The 16,515-nt window shown below is 35.1% G+C and overlaps 4 protein-coding genes across 4 annotated transcripts; all 4 read right to left on the bottom strand.

The window, feature by feature from the left end:
• Nucleotides 1–1,439: 1,439 nt before the first annotated feature.
• Nucleotides 1,440–3,383, bottom strand: LOC123215809 (transcription termination factor MTERF15, mitochondrial-like). The gene is made up of 2 exons (XM_044636053.1): nucleotides 3,243–3,383; nucleotides 1,440–3,081 (listed from the first exon to the last, which is right to left on the bottom strand). The coding sequence occupies exon 2, from the start codon at nucleotides 2,910–2,912 to the stop codon at nucleotides 1,692–1,694; it is 1,221 nt and encodes a 406-aa protein (XP_044491988.1). The 5' UTR covers nucleotides 2,913–3,081; nucleotides 3,243–3,383; the 3' UTR covers nucleotides 1,440–1,691.
• Nucleotides 3,384–5,280: 1,897 nt separating this feature from the next.
• LOC123216404 (transcription termination factor MTERF2, chloroplastic-like) lies at nucleotides 5,281–6,501 on the bottom strand. Its single transcript, XM_044636821.1, has one exon. The coding sequence runs from the start codon at nucleotides 6,499–6,501 to the stop codon at nucleotides 5,281–5,283; it is 1,221 nt and encodes a 406-aa protein (XP_044492756.1).
• A 1,651-nt stretch (nucleotides 6,502–8,152) lies between these two features.
• LOC123217760 lies at nucleotides 8,153–9,998 on the bottom strand. The gene has a single exon (XM_044638887.1). It carries the CDS (start codon nucleotides 9,596–9,598, stop codon nucleotides 8,372–8,374), a length of 1,227 nt encoding a protein of 408 aa, XP_044494822.1. The 5' UTR covers nucleotides 9,599–9,998; the 3' UTR covers nucleotides 8,153–8,371.
• A 140-nt stretch (nucleotides 9,999–10,138) lies between these two features.
• LOC123217758 (spermatogenesis-associated protein 20) lies at nucleotides 10,139–16,437 on the bottom strand. The gene is made up of 15 exons (XM_044638885.1): nucleotides 16,040–16,437; nucleotides 15,853–15,925; nucleotides 15,727–15,748; nucleotides 15,549–15,627; nucleotides 15,375–15,407; nucleotides 15,007–15,155; nucleotides 14,572–14,728; nucleotides 13,249–13,480; nucleotides 12,790–13,031; nucleotides 12,211–12,474; nucleotides 11,888–11,998; nucleotides 11,237–11,461; nucleotides 10,936–11,139; nucleotides 10,670–10,846; nucleotides 10,139–10,581 (listed from the first exon to the last, which is right to left on the bottom strand). Exons 1-15 carry the CDS (start codon nucleotides 16,280–16,282, stop codon nucleotides 10,378–10,380), a joined length of 2,415 nt encoding a protein of 804 aa, XP_044494820.1. The 5' UTR covers nucleotides 16,283–16,437; the 3' UTR covers nucleotides 10,139–10,377.
• Between the last annotated feature and the right edge of the window lie 78 nt (nucleotides 16,438–16,515).

The raw sequence follows: 16,515 nt of genomic DNA, 5'->3' as shown, positions 1-16,515 counted from the left end.
TTTAGAATTGAGGACTCGCAATTTACAATAAAAACATGAAATTCACAGAATTTCCACGTCAGCCATCCTCATTTTCATTTTCTGAATCTCAATCTTACGTGAGACAGAACGTTGGATAAGCATGTCCACAACCTGTCATTCATCTGATGACGACGTGGAAGATACTTTCTACAAGAGGACAGAATATGCTTCCTTTTTTTGTTTATTTATTTATTTATTATTGGTCATTTACCTTTCACCTTTTTGTGTTTTTGGTTTGGGTGTTTATGTTTGATTTTGAAGGAGACGTCATTTGGAGGAAGTGGAATATGACTGTTGAGACTATACCGGGATTTATGCCCTTGTATCTTTTATCTATATAGGACTTGACAGCAAAATCACGACACATTGACTAGTATTATGCATGTATATACGTACGTATTTACATTCTAATTCGGGATCGGCAATTATTACCTACCGTGCAACTTGATTACAAATGTGCCCGACAATGAATATATTGCAATACTTGGTTACACCAGGGAGCAATTATTTTGGACCTTTGCAGACTTGATCTATGGAAGAAGAATCTGAACTCAAGACCTACAACAATGGAACCAGTTCAAACACCTGCTCAATGCATTGCAGAAAATATAAATCTTCCAAGGGAAATTAAGTGGGTCAATATCTCCTACATCAATTCAGTCATGGCTCAACAATGCAAGATAAATCTTATTAGATGTAAGATAACAATAAGCCAGCATTCAGTCAAGAACGAACTATGCAGCAAGATAAGTTGGCTCACCTTACGCTTTGCAGCATGTAAACTTTCTGCTAAGTGCTTTAAGGACCCTAAAAGTGGAGATTGATGAGGCACAGGAATAATATCATCAATTCAACATATATATTATATATTAAATTATGAAAGTTAAATTAGATTAATGAAATACACTAACTGCTCCCTGTAAGATGTATCAGAGTTAACATCAACATATAGAATAGAAGTTTACCAAATTGACCAGGGCATAGAAGTGCTGGATCAATAAGATCTGGTCTGTTCCTTGCAACTAAAATTATGGAGTTCCAGACATTGATCTGGACATCAAATTCACTCCAAAATATCATTCAAGTTAAGCAAAACTACCAATCAATCCCCTTCATTGAGAATATCAAATTCTCAATAAGATATATTCCTCTTTCCCACATCGAATTTAACTTCATTTACCCGAAATCAGCCTCTAGTGTATTGGAGATGGATAGAATATTGCAATTACAACTATATAGAACGACAAATCAACCAAACAAAGATGTTGTGTAAGCAAAAATATTAAAGCATAATATCTATTATATTTATAAAGTGAATCAATATCACCAATTCATCCCTTCTTCTGACATCCAAGCTTCAATGTAATTTACTAGCAAGTAGCAAGGAAGGGCTTGCTAGAAACACCAGGGAAATGGAGTAAATCAAAACCACATAATAGAGATTCAGGTCTGCGTCTACTAACCATACAAAAATTTGCTAAAAAGTTTACCACATTCTAAATATGAATATAAAGCATACAATCAAATGCAAATTGCAAAGTGACAGAAAACAGTGTTACTCGGCAAAACTAACTTAAGTGATTCAACATTGTTCATGAGTTAAAATGCTGAAATTTAATGACCAGCTAATAGAGATTATAGAATCCTTTTAGGTTTGGAAAGTTGAAATGCTACAGTTTTCTAGAAGAAACAAAGAGATTCATATCGAGAGCTTGAAAGCCTTCGTTCCTTTGATAGATAATCATCAGTTCAGGAACCTGGCCCAGGAATTTTGTAACAAACCTATCCAAAAACAGCTTCTCAACAGGTTTTAAACATGCTCTAAGGCTCAAGTTTTTCTTCGCCAACCCCTTCAATTGCAGAACCTTAATAACCAAACACCTTGGGATGACCCTCTTCTCCAAATTCATAAGGAGCACGTCGGGATACGAGGCAATATCTGTGGGCTGCCAACCCATTTTGTTCACAAGAAACTCCATTGCGTTCATTATTTTGCTTCCAGAGGCACTCATACAAATGGGGCATTTTCTGAACACCAACATAATGTCCTCATCAGACCACCCCCACTCCCTGAAAATGTCAAATTTCCGTTCCAAAGTTGATGGGCTCATTGAGGCAAACACCTGCATTGCATGGATGAACCCACTTTTCCGAGGATCAAAACCCATTTCAGTTACCTTCTTGACATTTTTGTCAAAATTCCCTTGTTTTTGGAAGACTATAGAGGCATAACATGTTAAAACCAATGCAATAAAAGGCTCGGGCATGCCAAGTTCTTTCAAGACTGCAAGTTTTGGAGATGCAGTCTTTGCCAAATCTTGCTGAAAGAGCCATGATTTTTTCCTAAAAGCTCTAATAACATTTTCATCAGAGAGCAGCACGCTTTTAAGGAATTTAAAGTTAGGAATGAGTAGATTCTTCAAACTATGACTCAAAATAGCTGGAATTGAAGAGCAAACACTCGCAATCTCAGCATCTGTGATCCCAAGAGACTTAAAAAACTCAAATTTAGGCAAAATTGACCTCTCAGGATTGGCTAAAAGCAGACTAGGGCGCATTCTAACAAGTTTGGTTATATGGGCAGCTGTAAATCCACGGTGTCTTAGAATTGTCAGGACCGAATCTGGTTGTTGAGCAGATTGAAGCTTGATTCTTTTGGAGGCAGATTCTGCTTTTTCTGGAGACAACTTACATGACTCTATGAGGTATGACAGAGTAAATAAGTAATCCTTGTTAACTTGCTTTCTTTTCGTTGAGAAGGATCTAATGCTAGTGGGCAACAAACTCAAACACATATCCACATGATTAATGCTTAAATTTTGCACAACACACCTATAAATATTTGGCAAAACTTGTGCATATGCTAGCCTTCTATACACAAATCCACACATTGTAATCGTTGCAAAGTATTAAGAACAATGTACCGAAGGTTTTGCTCAGTAGGTAGATATCTCACTTACCCGCTTGAAGAGTAGAAGAGAAGAAGAAGACACTTCCGCCAACTGGTGTTAGGAGCAAATGATTATGACAAACTCGTGCTATATCACCAAGAAAATATTCCTGGATACGAAGCTAGTTAGAAAGTTATTTTCATATGAGAAGCTTCGAATAAGGAGAAACTTTTTCACTCTCGATAACTTCAAAACGGCTAAACCAAAGGGCACAAACAAAACATGGCCAAATGAATACAAATGAGAAAAAGAGAGCAAGAAAGTACTGACGAAATAATTCCAGTATTCAGCTCGAAGTTGAACTGAATAGCTCGTTGGATTGCAACTCAGATTCTGATCAACTGCGTTTATGGTTTTAATTTTTCAAATTCTCCTCTTGCGTTCCCCTCGTCTAAACTAACCCTTTCAAACAGGGTTTTCCATTATTCTTCTGGAGTAAACACGTCAACTAGAGCGGGCCAAATGAAGGTATGGCCCGAAGCATAAATTTACAGTCTGGTGTATAAAGCCCGGATCAATACTATAATATGTCGGACCTAATCCATGCATTTTTCGGATTGGGTCATAGGTTTTATATTAAGTACATGGGCTGACCGGCCCATCCATTACTATTAAAAAATAAAAATTAAAAAGGAAAATCAGTGCCAAAGCAGAAGCAGTTGGCTTCTGCCTTTTTATGGCATACGCACAAAGGCAGAAGCCTTAAATATATATTTTTTTAAAATTATTTATTTATATATAAATCAATCCAACACTTTATCAATTTTAATTTCTCTTAATTTTAATTTTTTTATTATATTATCGATCTTATTTTATCTCATTAGTTCTCTTTCAAAAATTATTTAAATTCACAAATAATAATTCTTTATGTTTATAATTTTATTTTTATTTCAATTTTATTATTATAAAATATTACAAATTAATCCAATGTCAAAAGAATTCAGAAATTTAGATTTTAAAAATGATTAGATAAATAGTATAGTATATATATTTTATTTATGTTTATAATTTATATAATATATAAATCAATTTATTTGTACTATATTATAAACTTATAATATTTTTTATCATGTAACCACAATATTCCTTCGTCATAAATGAGATATTATAAATAAAATATTCAAGATATTGTTTTCGATTTTAATAATTGAAAATTAATTTATATTTAAAAATTTTAATTAAAATTTAAAAAATTGTTTAAATGTGTTGACCTATTCAAAGCCCAACTTAGCCGATTTATATATGGGTCAGACTTTAGGCCTTCAAAAATATATGGACCAATCGGCCCATAGGCCCATTATTGTATAGGCCTCAGGCTTGGCCGGACCCATAAGCCCGATAGTCTGAGCCCGAGCCCGAGCCCAACTCGACCCATTGTCATCTTTATTCCAAAGATAAAAACGCATAGTTCAAATTGAACGAAAGGTCTTGAATCTGGAGCCATTCCCTTAACAAAAAATTACTAACTCAAAATTTTTATTCAATTGATATGTCTATTGATAATTCAGAAGATAAAAAATTTAGAATATCATTTGAGAATAATATTATTATTAATCAGACCTTTCATTTAATTTTTCTTTAATCCGACATTGATCAAATTGTATACTAAAATTCACTCCAAAATATAGTTCAAGGCTTTTTTTTAAAGTAATTTTTAAAAGTTTTACACATATAACTAAAGTTAGAACTCCAGCAAAATTTATTTAAAAATTCTAATCCTCTGAAACTTCTAATTCTCCAACTGTTCTGCTAACCCTGCTTTTTTTTTTTTTTTTTTTTTTTTAAAATATGGTTCAAGTTTAGCAAGACTACCCAAACGGATCCACTTCACTGATGCCTGAATCTCAACAAACATATCCTCCTTCCCACAACTTAAATTCAGCGCTGTATAATTGAAATCTGACTCCAGTACAATAGATATTGATTGATTTTTGCCATTACAATTACACAGAAGAACACGTCAACCAAACAAAAAAGTTGTGCAAGCAAAAATACAACAGTTAATATCTCTGATTCATCTCTTTCTCTGACTTCCAAGCTTCACTGGAGTAAATTACAACTACATAATTCAGGTCTGCATCTACTAGTCATATAACAAATTTGCTTAAAATTTTACCACATAGATATGAACGTAAGATATGTAATCAAATGCAAGTTGGAAAGTGACGAAAACAATGTTACTCGGCAAAACTAAACTAAGTAAATCAACATTGTGCAATAAACTAAAATGCTGAAATTAATTACCAGCAAATAGAGATTACACAAAATAGAGATTACACAATCTTTTTAGGTTTGTAAAGTTGATATGCTACAGTTTTCTGGAAGAAACATACACATTCATATCGAGAGCCTGAAAGCCATCGTTCCTTTGATAGATATTCATCAGTTCAGGAACCTTGTCCAAGTATTTTTTCACAAACCTATCCAAGAATAGCTTCTCAACAGGGTTTAAAAATGTCCTAAGGCTCAAATTTTTCTTCACCAACCCCTTCAATTGTAGAACTTCAATAACCAAACACCTTGGGATGACCCTCTTCTCCAAATTCATAAGGAAAACATCTGGATACAAGGCAATATCTGTGGACTGCCAACCCATTTTTTTCACAAGAAACTCCATTGCATTCATTATTTTGCTTCCAGAGGCATTTATACAAATGGGGCATCTTCTGAACACCAACATAATGTCCTCATCAGACCACCCCCACCCCCTGAAAATTTCAAATTTCTGTTCCAAAGTTGACTGACTCATTGAGGCAAAAACCTGCATTGCATGGATGAACCCACTTTTTCGAGGATCAAAACCCATTTCAATTACCTTCTTGATATTTTTGTCAAAACTCTCTCGATTTTGGAGGACTATAGAAGCATAACATGTTAATATCAATGCAATAAAAGGCTTGGGCATTCCAAGTTCTTTCAGGACTGCAAGTTTTGGAGACACAGTCTTTGCCAAATCTTGCTGAAAGAGCCATGATTTTTTCCTAAAAGCTCTAATAACATTTTCATCAGAGAGGAGCACGCTTTTGAGGAATTTAAAGTTAGGAATGAGTAGGTTCTCCAAACTGTTACTCAAAATAGATGGAATTGAAGAGCAAACACTCGCAATCTCAGCATCTGTGATACCAAGAGACTTGAAAAACTTAAATTTAGGCAAAATTGACATCTCAGGATTGGCTAAAAGTAGACTAGGGCGCATTCCAACAAGTTTGGTTATATGAGCAGCGGTAAATCCATGGTTTCTTAGAATTGTCAAGATCGAATCTGGTCGTTCAACAGATTGAAGCTTGATTCTTTTGGAGGCAGATTTTGCTCTTTCTGGGGACAACCCACATGACTTTATGAGGTATGACACAGTAAATAAGTAATCCTTTTCAACTTGATCTATATTGGTTGAGAAGGATCTAATGCTAGTGGGCAACAAACTCAAACACTTATCCACATGATTAATGCCAAAATTTTGCACGACACACCTATAAATATTTGGCAAAACTTGTGCAAATGCTAGCCTTCTATACACAAAATAACACATAATCGTTGAAAAGCATTAATAACAATGTATCGAAGGTTAGCTCAGTAGGTAGATGTCTCACTCACCAGCTTGAAGAGTAGAAGAGAAGAAGAAGACACTTCCGCCAACTGGTGTTAGGAGCAAATGAACATGACAAATTCGTGCTATTACACCAAGAAATTATTTCCAGATACAAAGGAAGTTAGAATTCGTATGAGAAGCTTCAAACAATCAGAATATCAGAAATTTTGTTCACTCTCCTTCACCCTCAAGAATGGCTAAACCTAAGGGCAAATTTGTCCATCCAAGTTTAGGGCAACAGACGGAAATTATGAAGGACTCTTTAGGGGAAATATGGTTTTGGTAATGTGAAGTCAATTTCTTTTTTACGATGCAAGTTAGTAATCTTTTATTATCGAAATTTGAAAGATTTGTATAAAAATAAATTATTTAAAAACTTACTTATTTTTTATAAAATAGGTAAATATAAAACAAGAAAATTTTATATATATATATATTTTAAATATACAAATAAATATATTTGATATATATCATTATATAATTAAACGATTTTAAATTAAAAATAAAATAATACTTAATTATATGATAATGTACATAAATATATATTTATTTATATACTCAAAATAAATACATATAATAATACTTATTTATTAATGGACAAAATAGGTTTAAACACTATTGATTTTAATGTAAAATCACCTATTAAATTCGGTTTAACTCAAGCTAAAAGGGTCAACTTCTTTTTTAATCTAAATCAAATTCAAGTTAGAGAAAATTTGACTCAATCCTATTGGCAAGCTCAACGCATAACTCAATTTAGTTTGAGTTTAACTTATAACTCGATTTGGTTCATACCGAATAATTATCGAAATAACGTTTTTTTACCCATTATTAGATTACATGTTGTTTTGTCGATAAACTACAAATTCAAATCATAAATCTCCACTATAAAATCTGAACGATGAATTCAAACTAGAATCAAACTATCCTTAACTTTGACTTAATAAACTCAAACCGAATAATATTTTATTCAAATCAAACCTAAACTAAAAGCCATTCAAAATCAATTCGATTTGTATCCACTCTTGTTCGCCCATAATCAACTTTGACCATTTAACTTAATTTTCGATTTTTCACAAGAGTCAAAACTACGTCCGTTATTCTAATATAATAATTTCAACATCCTACTCTTTCTAAATCAGAAAACCATCACTCAGACTAATGATAATGGTAGGGCTGGATTCGAGCCAAGCCAGCTCAAGATCGGCTCGGCTCGGATCGAGCTCAAGCTGAACTCGAGCCGCCTCTAAATAAAGCGAGCCGAGCCCGAGCTGGCTGCGAGCCGAGCTCAGCTCAGCTCGAATCCAGCCCTAGATAATGGAAGTAAAACGCTAAACCAGGTGGTCTAAAAGAAACATACTACAGCTATCTGAAGACGACCATTTTTCAAAGACTGAGTAGCTAACGCCTAGGAACATGGAAGTCAAATTTACAAGTTAAAGAAATTGAAATACTCGGTTAGTACTGCGTTAAAAAAACAAATTAAAAAAAGTCAATCAACAAGACCATACGCCATTTCAATGCTTACAGCAACATCCATCAAGAGAAAGAAAAGGAGAGTTTATCTTCGGATTGACATGGACAAACAACAGAACCAAACTAGAGATTTGTAAGATATGATTTAAACAGTACATTCCTCCTGTGTGTTTATCAACTTAATTCATTTCAGTTTGTCCAACTAAACAATAAGAACTGACTGATACAAGAAGTTGTAAGCTGTATTCAGAGCTGAATATTTTTGGGGGCAAAGGCACTCAAATTAACGAGCAACAATAAGAAAAACATTGTTGAAAAATATACACATTACAAGCTACCGTTCGTTTGCCTCAGGTCTATGCTCAAATCCAATGCCTAGTTCCGAAAGATCAATTTTCCCTTGATATATATCAAATAGTTGTGGAACCTGTTCCTGATACCTGAACAAAAATTTGTCTGTGAAGCCCTTTTCAGATGGCACCAGCACGGAATACATATTGATATTTTCCTTGATCAAGCCCTTAAACAACAAAACCCTTAAAACTGAACATCTCGGGATTATTCTCTTCTCCAAACTATAAGCTAGAGCCACAGCGGTTCTAGCAACAGCTGAAGGTCGCCAACCCATCTTTTTCACATAAAAATCCATTTTGATATTTATATTCTCCACTGACAGAGTCATGCATCTGGGAAAGCTTCTAAAAGCTAACCAGAAGTCATTTTCAGACCAACCCCAACTCCTATAAACCGTCAGTTTCTGTTCCCAGGAATTGTCTGTCATGTTCCTAATTGCTACCAGTGCGTCGACAAATGCCCTGTTTGAAGGATTGAATCCCATTTCGATAACCTTCTTGACACTAACATCAAACTTCTCTGAAATTTCACACAGTACACCAGGATTGGAAATGACCAAAGCTGAAATACTTGATTGTGTCACTCCTATTCCTCTCAAGGCTGATATATTGGGAACAACTGTTTTACTCACATCATGCAAACGAAGCGCCCGCTTCCAAACAGTGACAACTTTTTCATTGTTGGAAACCAGACTCTTGAGAAAATTATAGTTAGGGATAATTTGTTTTTCTAAGCTACGTCGCAAAATAATAGGGTTTGAGGACAGTATATTCGCAAGGTCAGTACCAGAAATTCCCACAGAATGAAAAAACTCAAGCTTAGGCAAAAGAGTTTCCTCAACACTGCCTACAAGCACTGCTGGTGATTTTTTGACAAGTTTGGATATGTGGGCATTGGTAAATCCATTATTTCTGAGAAGGGCAAGTACAGAGTCTGGCTTTTCTGTGGTTTCAAAAGCTACTTTCTTTGACAAAGAAGCAGCGATTTCTGGGGATAACCCACATGCGTTTATGAGATAAGACACTGTAAAAGAATGTTGTTCTGGTTGCTTTTCTCTGTCATATGCCACAACTTCAACCGCTGAGAAAGATCTAGTAAAAAACCTTCTATTCCGCTGAAGAAAACTCAAATAGTTCGTCGAGTGTCCCGCATTTCCCCAATTTGGGACTAGTCGAAATTGCGGTCCTTGGCAGCACAAACAAAACATGGCCAAATGAATAAAAATGAAAAAAAGAGAGCAAGAAAGTACTCACGAATTAATTCGAATATTCAGCTTGAAGTTGAACTGGAGAGGTCGTTGGATTGCAACTCAGATTCTGATCAACTGCGTTTAGGGTTTTCATTTTTCAAATTCTCCTCTTGCTTTTCCACCGTCTAGAGTAACCCTTTCAAACAGGGTTTTCCATTTTTCACTCCATGGTAAAAAAGCACCGTATAGTTCAAATTGAAAGAAAGGTCTTGAATCTGAAGCCACTCCTCTAACCAAAAATTATTTTCTCAAATTTTTCAATAAATTGATATGCCTGCTGATAAGTCATGGGATGATGGGATATACACTCTAGGGTATCTATCTTTAGGGTAGTATTTCATTTAAAAAAAAAAAATTTACTATAACAATAAATTACCCAAAAGATTTATGGGTATAAAGTATTATTCTATATAAAAAATTATTAAGATATTATTTGACTTAGACCGAAAAATAACTGTTATTTGCAAACGCAACTGTGGCCTACCCAACGGAGAGACATTTCTTTCCCAGAGGACATAATTCAAATCTTATAATACCAACCTATTGATCAGTAAACAGAACCATCAAATGTCCAATAGAAGATAACAAGCAGACACTGCTATTTTTTATGTATGGCTGAGTTCCCCGCCTTATACGCTACACTCTATTGTCTGACTAAATACAAAACTCACATAACACAGACTGAACATCAACAGCCCACCTAAGTTTATTATTATATACACTCTTTTAAATAAGATTTATGCTATTAAGGATGGTTTCTTTGAAAGCAGATCCACAAGAGCTTTAGGGTCGGTCACAGCAGGGCTGCAGGTGAAGTTTTGGCAAACGAGTGCCACCACTTTGTCTGCAGTAAAATTATTCTTCGCCATGACAGCATTGTTATTATTATTTTCTGCCCAGAAGTCCATCTCTTCCGTGTCTGTGGGATCTATGTGAATCACCTGCCATAAGTTACATTTAGAACAATAAGTAAACAGAGAAACAAATTGGTACAGATGGTAACTATTGTTAACAGAAATTTCTATTTACTGTTTTGTTGGGATCATATGAGGCATGAACGGCAGCAAGCATGTTCTCAAAGTCCACAGAAGATTTATGGCCAACCAAGACTACATGTTTCCATGAAGGAACAGATAACATGTCTGCTGCACAACACATCAAGGGCACCGCCACAGCTGTTTCTTTCAATCTTGATTCAAAAACTGCCTGCAAAACCACAAGATTTGAAGCTGAGTTGTCACGAGTGAACCAAATTGTATTCAACAAGAATCAATTTTCACAAAGCAATTATGTACCAGAACATGCTCTGCATTCTGCCTGAAATGATCAGATTTACTGCCACCAACCATGGAAGCGAGTCTTATAAGATTAATCACAGAGACTGAGTTCCCTGATGGCTCTGCTCCATCATGATCTTCTTTTACTCGAAGGAGAACTGAAGGATCTTCTCCAGGAGTATTGAAATATCCTCCTCCCTCTCTATCAAGAAATAGTTCATCCTGGATTTTTTTTCAAGTGATTTGAAAAGGCATAAGTCAGAAAATTGAAAAAAAAAAAATATCAGAGGAAATATATACATAATCTTATAGTTCTTGCCTGGGTTTTCTGCAATTCAATCGCCCAAACTAGCCAATAAAATCCACCACCAGACTCATATAGATCCAGCAAACCAGATATTAAGAAAGCATAATCATCCAAAAAACCTGGAGCTTTCGATGGACCATTCCTAAAGCTATGGTGCAGCCTCCGAGTCTGATTATCATAAAGATGCCCTCTAATAAAAGAGGCCGCCTTCTCAGCAATTTCCATATACTCCTTGGGCTGCAATTTAGTGATGCAATTTGTGAAGGGAACAACAAACTAATGACGCAAAACATCGTAATACTATTGTATCTGTCTATTAACTAGGGAGGCTAAAATTGACTGAACTAGAAGGTCAATAATCCTATTGATGTTGATAACCCAACTGCTTGGGTACTGTGTCTGAACAACCAGAAAGCAAGCCTGTTGGAAATTAACTGAAATTACTCACTCAAGCATGAGTTGAGAGACTCATTGGTGGCTCTATGAGCATGGATGTCTTTAATCAGAGAAAATATAAAATAGACAATTGATAAAACTATCAGTGTAACGTTAATATCATGTCAAAATGATAGCTACTGCAGCAACATTGTCATTCGAAACAAAGTATATATGATAATCAATTTACTTATTTAAAGTTGCCAGGGAAACCAAAGGGGTTCTTACATCACAGCCAACAACAGGGAAGTTGAATCGAGTGCCCTCAGCTTCACTCTTGAGTATTTTTGAAGCTCTTGCAAAAGAAGAAATAGCAAGGCCATTCCACGAAACAATTACCTAACAAGCACCCTGAGCAATTAATGTGTGCATAACCAGTAAGAAAAAAGCAAAACAGAATCTGTGGGCTTTTTATCAAATGAATTCCTAATTTTAACAAATAACACCTCATCTTTTCTTTTAAGGAGCAAAAGCAGAATATCAAATGAATTCCAATTTTAACAAATAACACCTCATCTTTGCTTTTAAGGAGCCAAAACAAAGCAAAATACCTTATCATCTAAATGTGGTTTCGGCCGACTGGATCTTACATCAAAAAGTTTTCTTCTGCATTTACCCAAAATATCAAGATAGTCTTCAACTGATAGGCCAAGTTTTGATGCCAAGGCAGAAGTTTCATTCAGTTCAATAAGCACATTTTTCCCCTTGAATTCATTGTCTGGATCACTCATCCTAGAAAGATCACAATTTCCAGTTGGCTTCATGTAAAAGTGTTCTATAAAAAGACTTGCATGTTCTCCAAGGATATCTTCAACCTTAAAGAAGAATAACCAGGTAGAAAATTCCAAATCAATAAAAGTAACCACAAACTAACAAAGAGCACCAAAATTACATCAAAAGATAAAGAGTAAGATTTGGTGTCATCCAATATGTATATTTCAATTAACAAAATTAAATAAAGCAGGAAGTAATTAATCCAATTAGGGGAACAAAATTGTTTTTCTTCGTGCATAATTTAAAAATCTTAGTTAAAAACTTTTGTTATAGCCATACTTGTATTCTCAAACTTTGAGATTTCCCAACAAACTTAACCTTTTTGGATGTGTGGTAATTAAGTTAGAAAAAATTACCTCTTTGGTTGTCCATATATAGAAGGCTCCTTCCTTTTTCAAAGTGGCACCTTCAGATTCAAAGCTGTCAGCATCTTCGGCTGAAAAGATTTCACCTTCTGGTCCAATCATGTCTCTTCTCAAATAATCAAGGATATCCCGTGATACGTATGAATAGAAAACATCTTTAGTGATGGAAAAGGCATCCAAGTAAACATTAGCAAGTTGCCCTTGATCATACAGCATCTTCTCAAAATGTGGTACTACAGAAAAAATGCCACAACATCAATTGTTGAATAAAAAATGAGAAAAGAATACCTGTTTCCAACAAAAACATAAAGAAATTATACATGATCAAATTGGAAGCTATAAACAGCCATTTCCGCTTTATTTTTTACTCTTCTTCATGTTACCTTAATCAGAAATGAAATAAACATCCGATGAGAAAATCACTAACTAATTCCCAAAAAAAAAACTGACCATGCCAGCGCTCATCCACACTGTATCTGTGAAAACCACCACCAACATGATCATGAATGCCTCCCTTAGCCATACATTGCAAGGTAAATAAAACCATTTTTTTAGATGCATTGGATTTCCCAGTCTCCTCCAACTTTTTTGAATGATATAACGTCAATTGAATCTCAACAGGTCTAGGAAACTTGGGGGCAGATCCAAACCCACCAAACCGTGAATCATATGTTTCAGAAAGCTGTGAGAGAAAGAATACTTCAATAATAGACTACACCTTTCAAAAATGTAAAAGCTAAAAGACTTTTAAGTGCATATGTTGAAAATCATAAATTCTCATTGAGAAATGAATTATAAAAAGAGGAACCATAAAAGATTTTTCTGCACAAACCTTCTCAAAATTAGACTAGACAACAAATTTATTGCAATAATTATAGTAGTATTCCATATTTTTTCCCAAAACAAAAAAAGTGAATATGAAATCAGAGGGCACTGAAATTAATTCCTCTAAGTTCCTCTAAGTTCCTCTATTCAATTTATAGTAGGTATATTGTCTAGCTTGAAAACAAAGTATAAAATAATCCCCTAAGAGCTGAACGAGGAAGCAACAAATTAACTTCCACCAAAATAGGCAACAATAAAACAGAAACAAAACTAAAACTGGAAAGTTTGACTCTCGAATTTCCTAAAGTACTGAATTCTTATTTGCTTGCCAACATTCCCTTCAAGCTGGTGAATGAATATCATTCATTCCCAGCGTACTCACATTTTACTCAAACTCTGACTTAAGTAAAGCTTTGGTGAGAATATCAGTTTCTTGATGCATCATTGGAATGTAGTGCAAGCTAATTGTCCCAGTTTCGATCTCGGACTTAAAGAAATTTTTGTCAATCCTTAAATGCTTCATCTGTTCATGTTGTAAGGGGTTGTGAACAATAGCTATAGTCAACTTGCTATCACTGTATAACTTAATTGGACCATGCAAAGAAAAACTCAAGTCTTTTAGAAGCCTTCTCTATCTAGATCAGCTTGCAGATTTCTTGAGCCATAGCCATGGTGTATTCTTGTATACTTGCCAATAGAATATAGGGAAAAAATGTGGGTGCACCAGATCTTGCCGCAGTTCTACCAAGTGCAGAACCGTGTATGGTAACAGCTATCACTCATGCAATCAAGGAATCTATTGAAACTAAGAAATTGTACAGAATCCTACCAGAAAAATTCTTGGCACTATGACTTACATTAAGCCCTGAGCGAACAGAGGCTTTTTCACTCTTCTTTTCTTTTTGGTGGTAGAAAACTGAAAAGAATGGATGTAAATTGAATCCTTACTTGTTCTGCACATAGATGTAATGCATTTTGTGGAAGTCCATCTGGCAATTTAGTTGAACTTGCTCTTGAAGACAATGCTTCCGACAACTGTTCAATAGCAAAGGCTCCACTCTGAATAAGCACATCCTTCTTATTATCCCAAGCATCTTTCACCTTTCTGAAAATAACTCAATAATATTGGCTAATTAGAGGTAGAATAAAAATAACATAGTAATACAGTTTCTTTCCCTTTAATATAATTTTTCAGATACGTAAATTTTCATATCAAATCTTCATAGAATAATTGCTTGTGTTGCAAACTAGAAGATTCAGGTCAAGGAACATCCGCTTCTATTACCAGCATAATAAAATAGGGAAAAAGGAAAGATAACTTAAGCTACTTAATTTTCCATGGGAAGGGAACATAATCAAGTTCAAGAGCAACAATACTCTTACTTGAGAATAGTCTTAAATCCTGGTCTTCCATATTTATCCTCTGGGGGAAAGTAAGTTCCACCCATCAAGGGTTTCAAATCAGGTGAAAGGAAGACACTCAAAGGCCAGCCTCCACCACCGTACAAGGCCTGAACATATGTCATATACACCTGAAATGTTGAAGAAATTGAAATTAGAAAATTGCTGCTTTCATGAAACTCTGTAACTAAACCAACACAACAACTGATGTGATCCATTATAATTTCCTATATTTCTGGTATTACTGCAAACCCCATAAACTATGAACATTTGCATAATGATAAATATATTTATTTGGTCAAGATAATAACAGTATTTCAACGGCTTATATTAGAACAGAAAGCCTTTACCTTATCAATGTCTGGCCGTTCTTCTCGATCCACCTGTTGCACTGAATTGTTAGAACAGGATACAAAAATGTATAGCTACAAGAGTGTTCACTTATCAGCACAATAATCGTATAAACTTAAAAATAGGATACTGATACAAACTACAAGTATTGAAGCATCAATCCTTGAACTCACCTTAACGCTAACAAACCAGTCATTCAACAATTTTGCCACCTCTTCATTCTCAAACGACTCCGCTTCCATTACATGGCACCTTGTCAACCGTTTACACCATACAGTTAGTAGTCATTCAACATAACTTTGAGATCACGGGACGTCAAATTAATTTCCAAACATAGATAAGAAATCTAACCAGTGGCAGGTACTGTATCCAACTTCAAAAAGATCCAAATAATCAAAACTAGCTACATGTTAGTGCATAATTTTGCAAATTATAGGATAAAATAAATAAATAGTGAATAATAAGACGGGATTTCACTTGATAAGAAGATGGGTACGTCTCTTTTTCTTGCTTCAGCAAAAGCTTCTTCACCCCATGGATACCAATTAACCTGTTGAGTTAAAGGAAAAGCTTCGAAATTTATGAGTTACCCAGGGTTGGGACATTCTTTATTGAAGCCAGACCGATGATAAAGCAGGAAAAAAGAAATATTTTTTTTGCTTACGGGATTATGCGCATGTTGAAGGAGATAAGGGCTATGCTCAGTTGCTAGACGATTAGAAGGCTTGTGAGAATCAGAAGCCGACGTAGCAGCCATAGCCAAGACTCTGCAGGAGCGAATGGGTCGGGGGTAAATGAAGTAGAAAGGCGAACGAAAAGGCGTAAATGGGTAAGGTAACTTTCCAGGTAAAGACGATGAATAGACGTTCTGAAGGAGAAATGAAGAGCATAGTAGTGTTTTGAGCATAGATGGATTGCCTAAGAAAGAAGGGAAAGAAGATTGTATAAAGTTATTAAATAAGCTGTGTTTTAAGAAGAAGGAAGACTTTAGAGAAGTTGCCTGCCATACGTTCGGAGCTTGGCGATGAAACGTGGCAGTTTGGATTCGTTAATCTCATGTTGACAACTGGCCCACCTCGCCATTTTTGCGAAGACGGAATTTAACAATCCGATCGACGATTGATCAGACCGGTTTCGGGT

This window comes from Mangifera indica, chromosome 5 (assembly GCF_011075055.1).
Source record: "Mangifera indica cultivar Alphonso chromosome 5, CATAS_Mindica_2.1, whole genome shotgun sequence".
NCBI classification, from domain to species: domain Eukaryota; kingdom Viridiplantae; phylum Streptophyta; class Magnoliopsida; order Sapindales; family Anacardiaceae; genus Mangifera; species Mangifera indica.
Note: the sequence above shows the minus strand (reverse complement) of the source record. Positions and strands in the feature narration are given on the sequence as shown.

Coding starts and splice junctions, on each gene's coding strand:
- LOC123215809 (XM_044636053.1), bottom strand. CDS start 2,912: ATGTGTGGATTTGTGTATAGAAGGCTAGCATATGCACAAGTTTTGCCA.
- LOC123216404 (XM_044636821.1), bottom strand. CDS start 6,501: ATGTGTTATTTTGTGTATAGAAGGCTAGCATTTGCACAAGTTTTGCCA.
- LOC123217760 (XM_044638887.1), bottom strand. CDS start 9,598: ATGTTTTGTTTGTGCTGCCAAGGACCGCAATTTCGACTAGTCCCAAAT.
- LOC123217758 (XM_044638885.1), bottom strand. CDS start 16,282: ATGCTCAAAACACTACTATGCTCTTCATTTCTCCTTCAGAACGTCTAT. Junction 12,475..12,789: donor ATATATGGACAACCAAAGAG/GTAATTTTTTCT, acceptor TTCTTCTTTAAG/GTTGAAGATATCCTTGGAGA. Junction 11,462..11,887: donor TCCCTGTTGTTGGCTGTGAT/GTAAGAACCCCT, acceptor ACTAAATTGCAG/CCCAAGGAGTATATGGAAAT.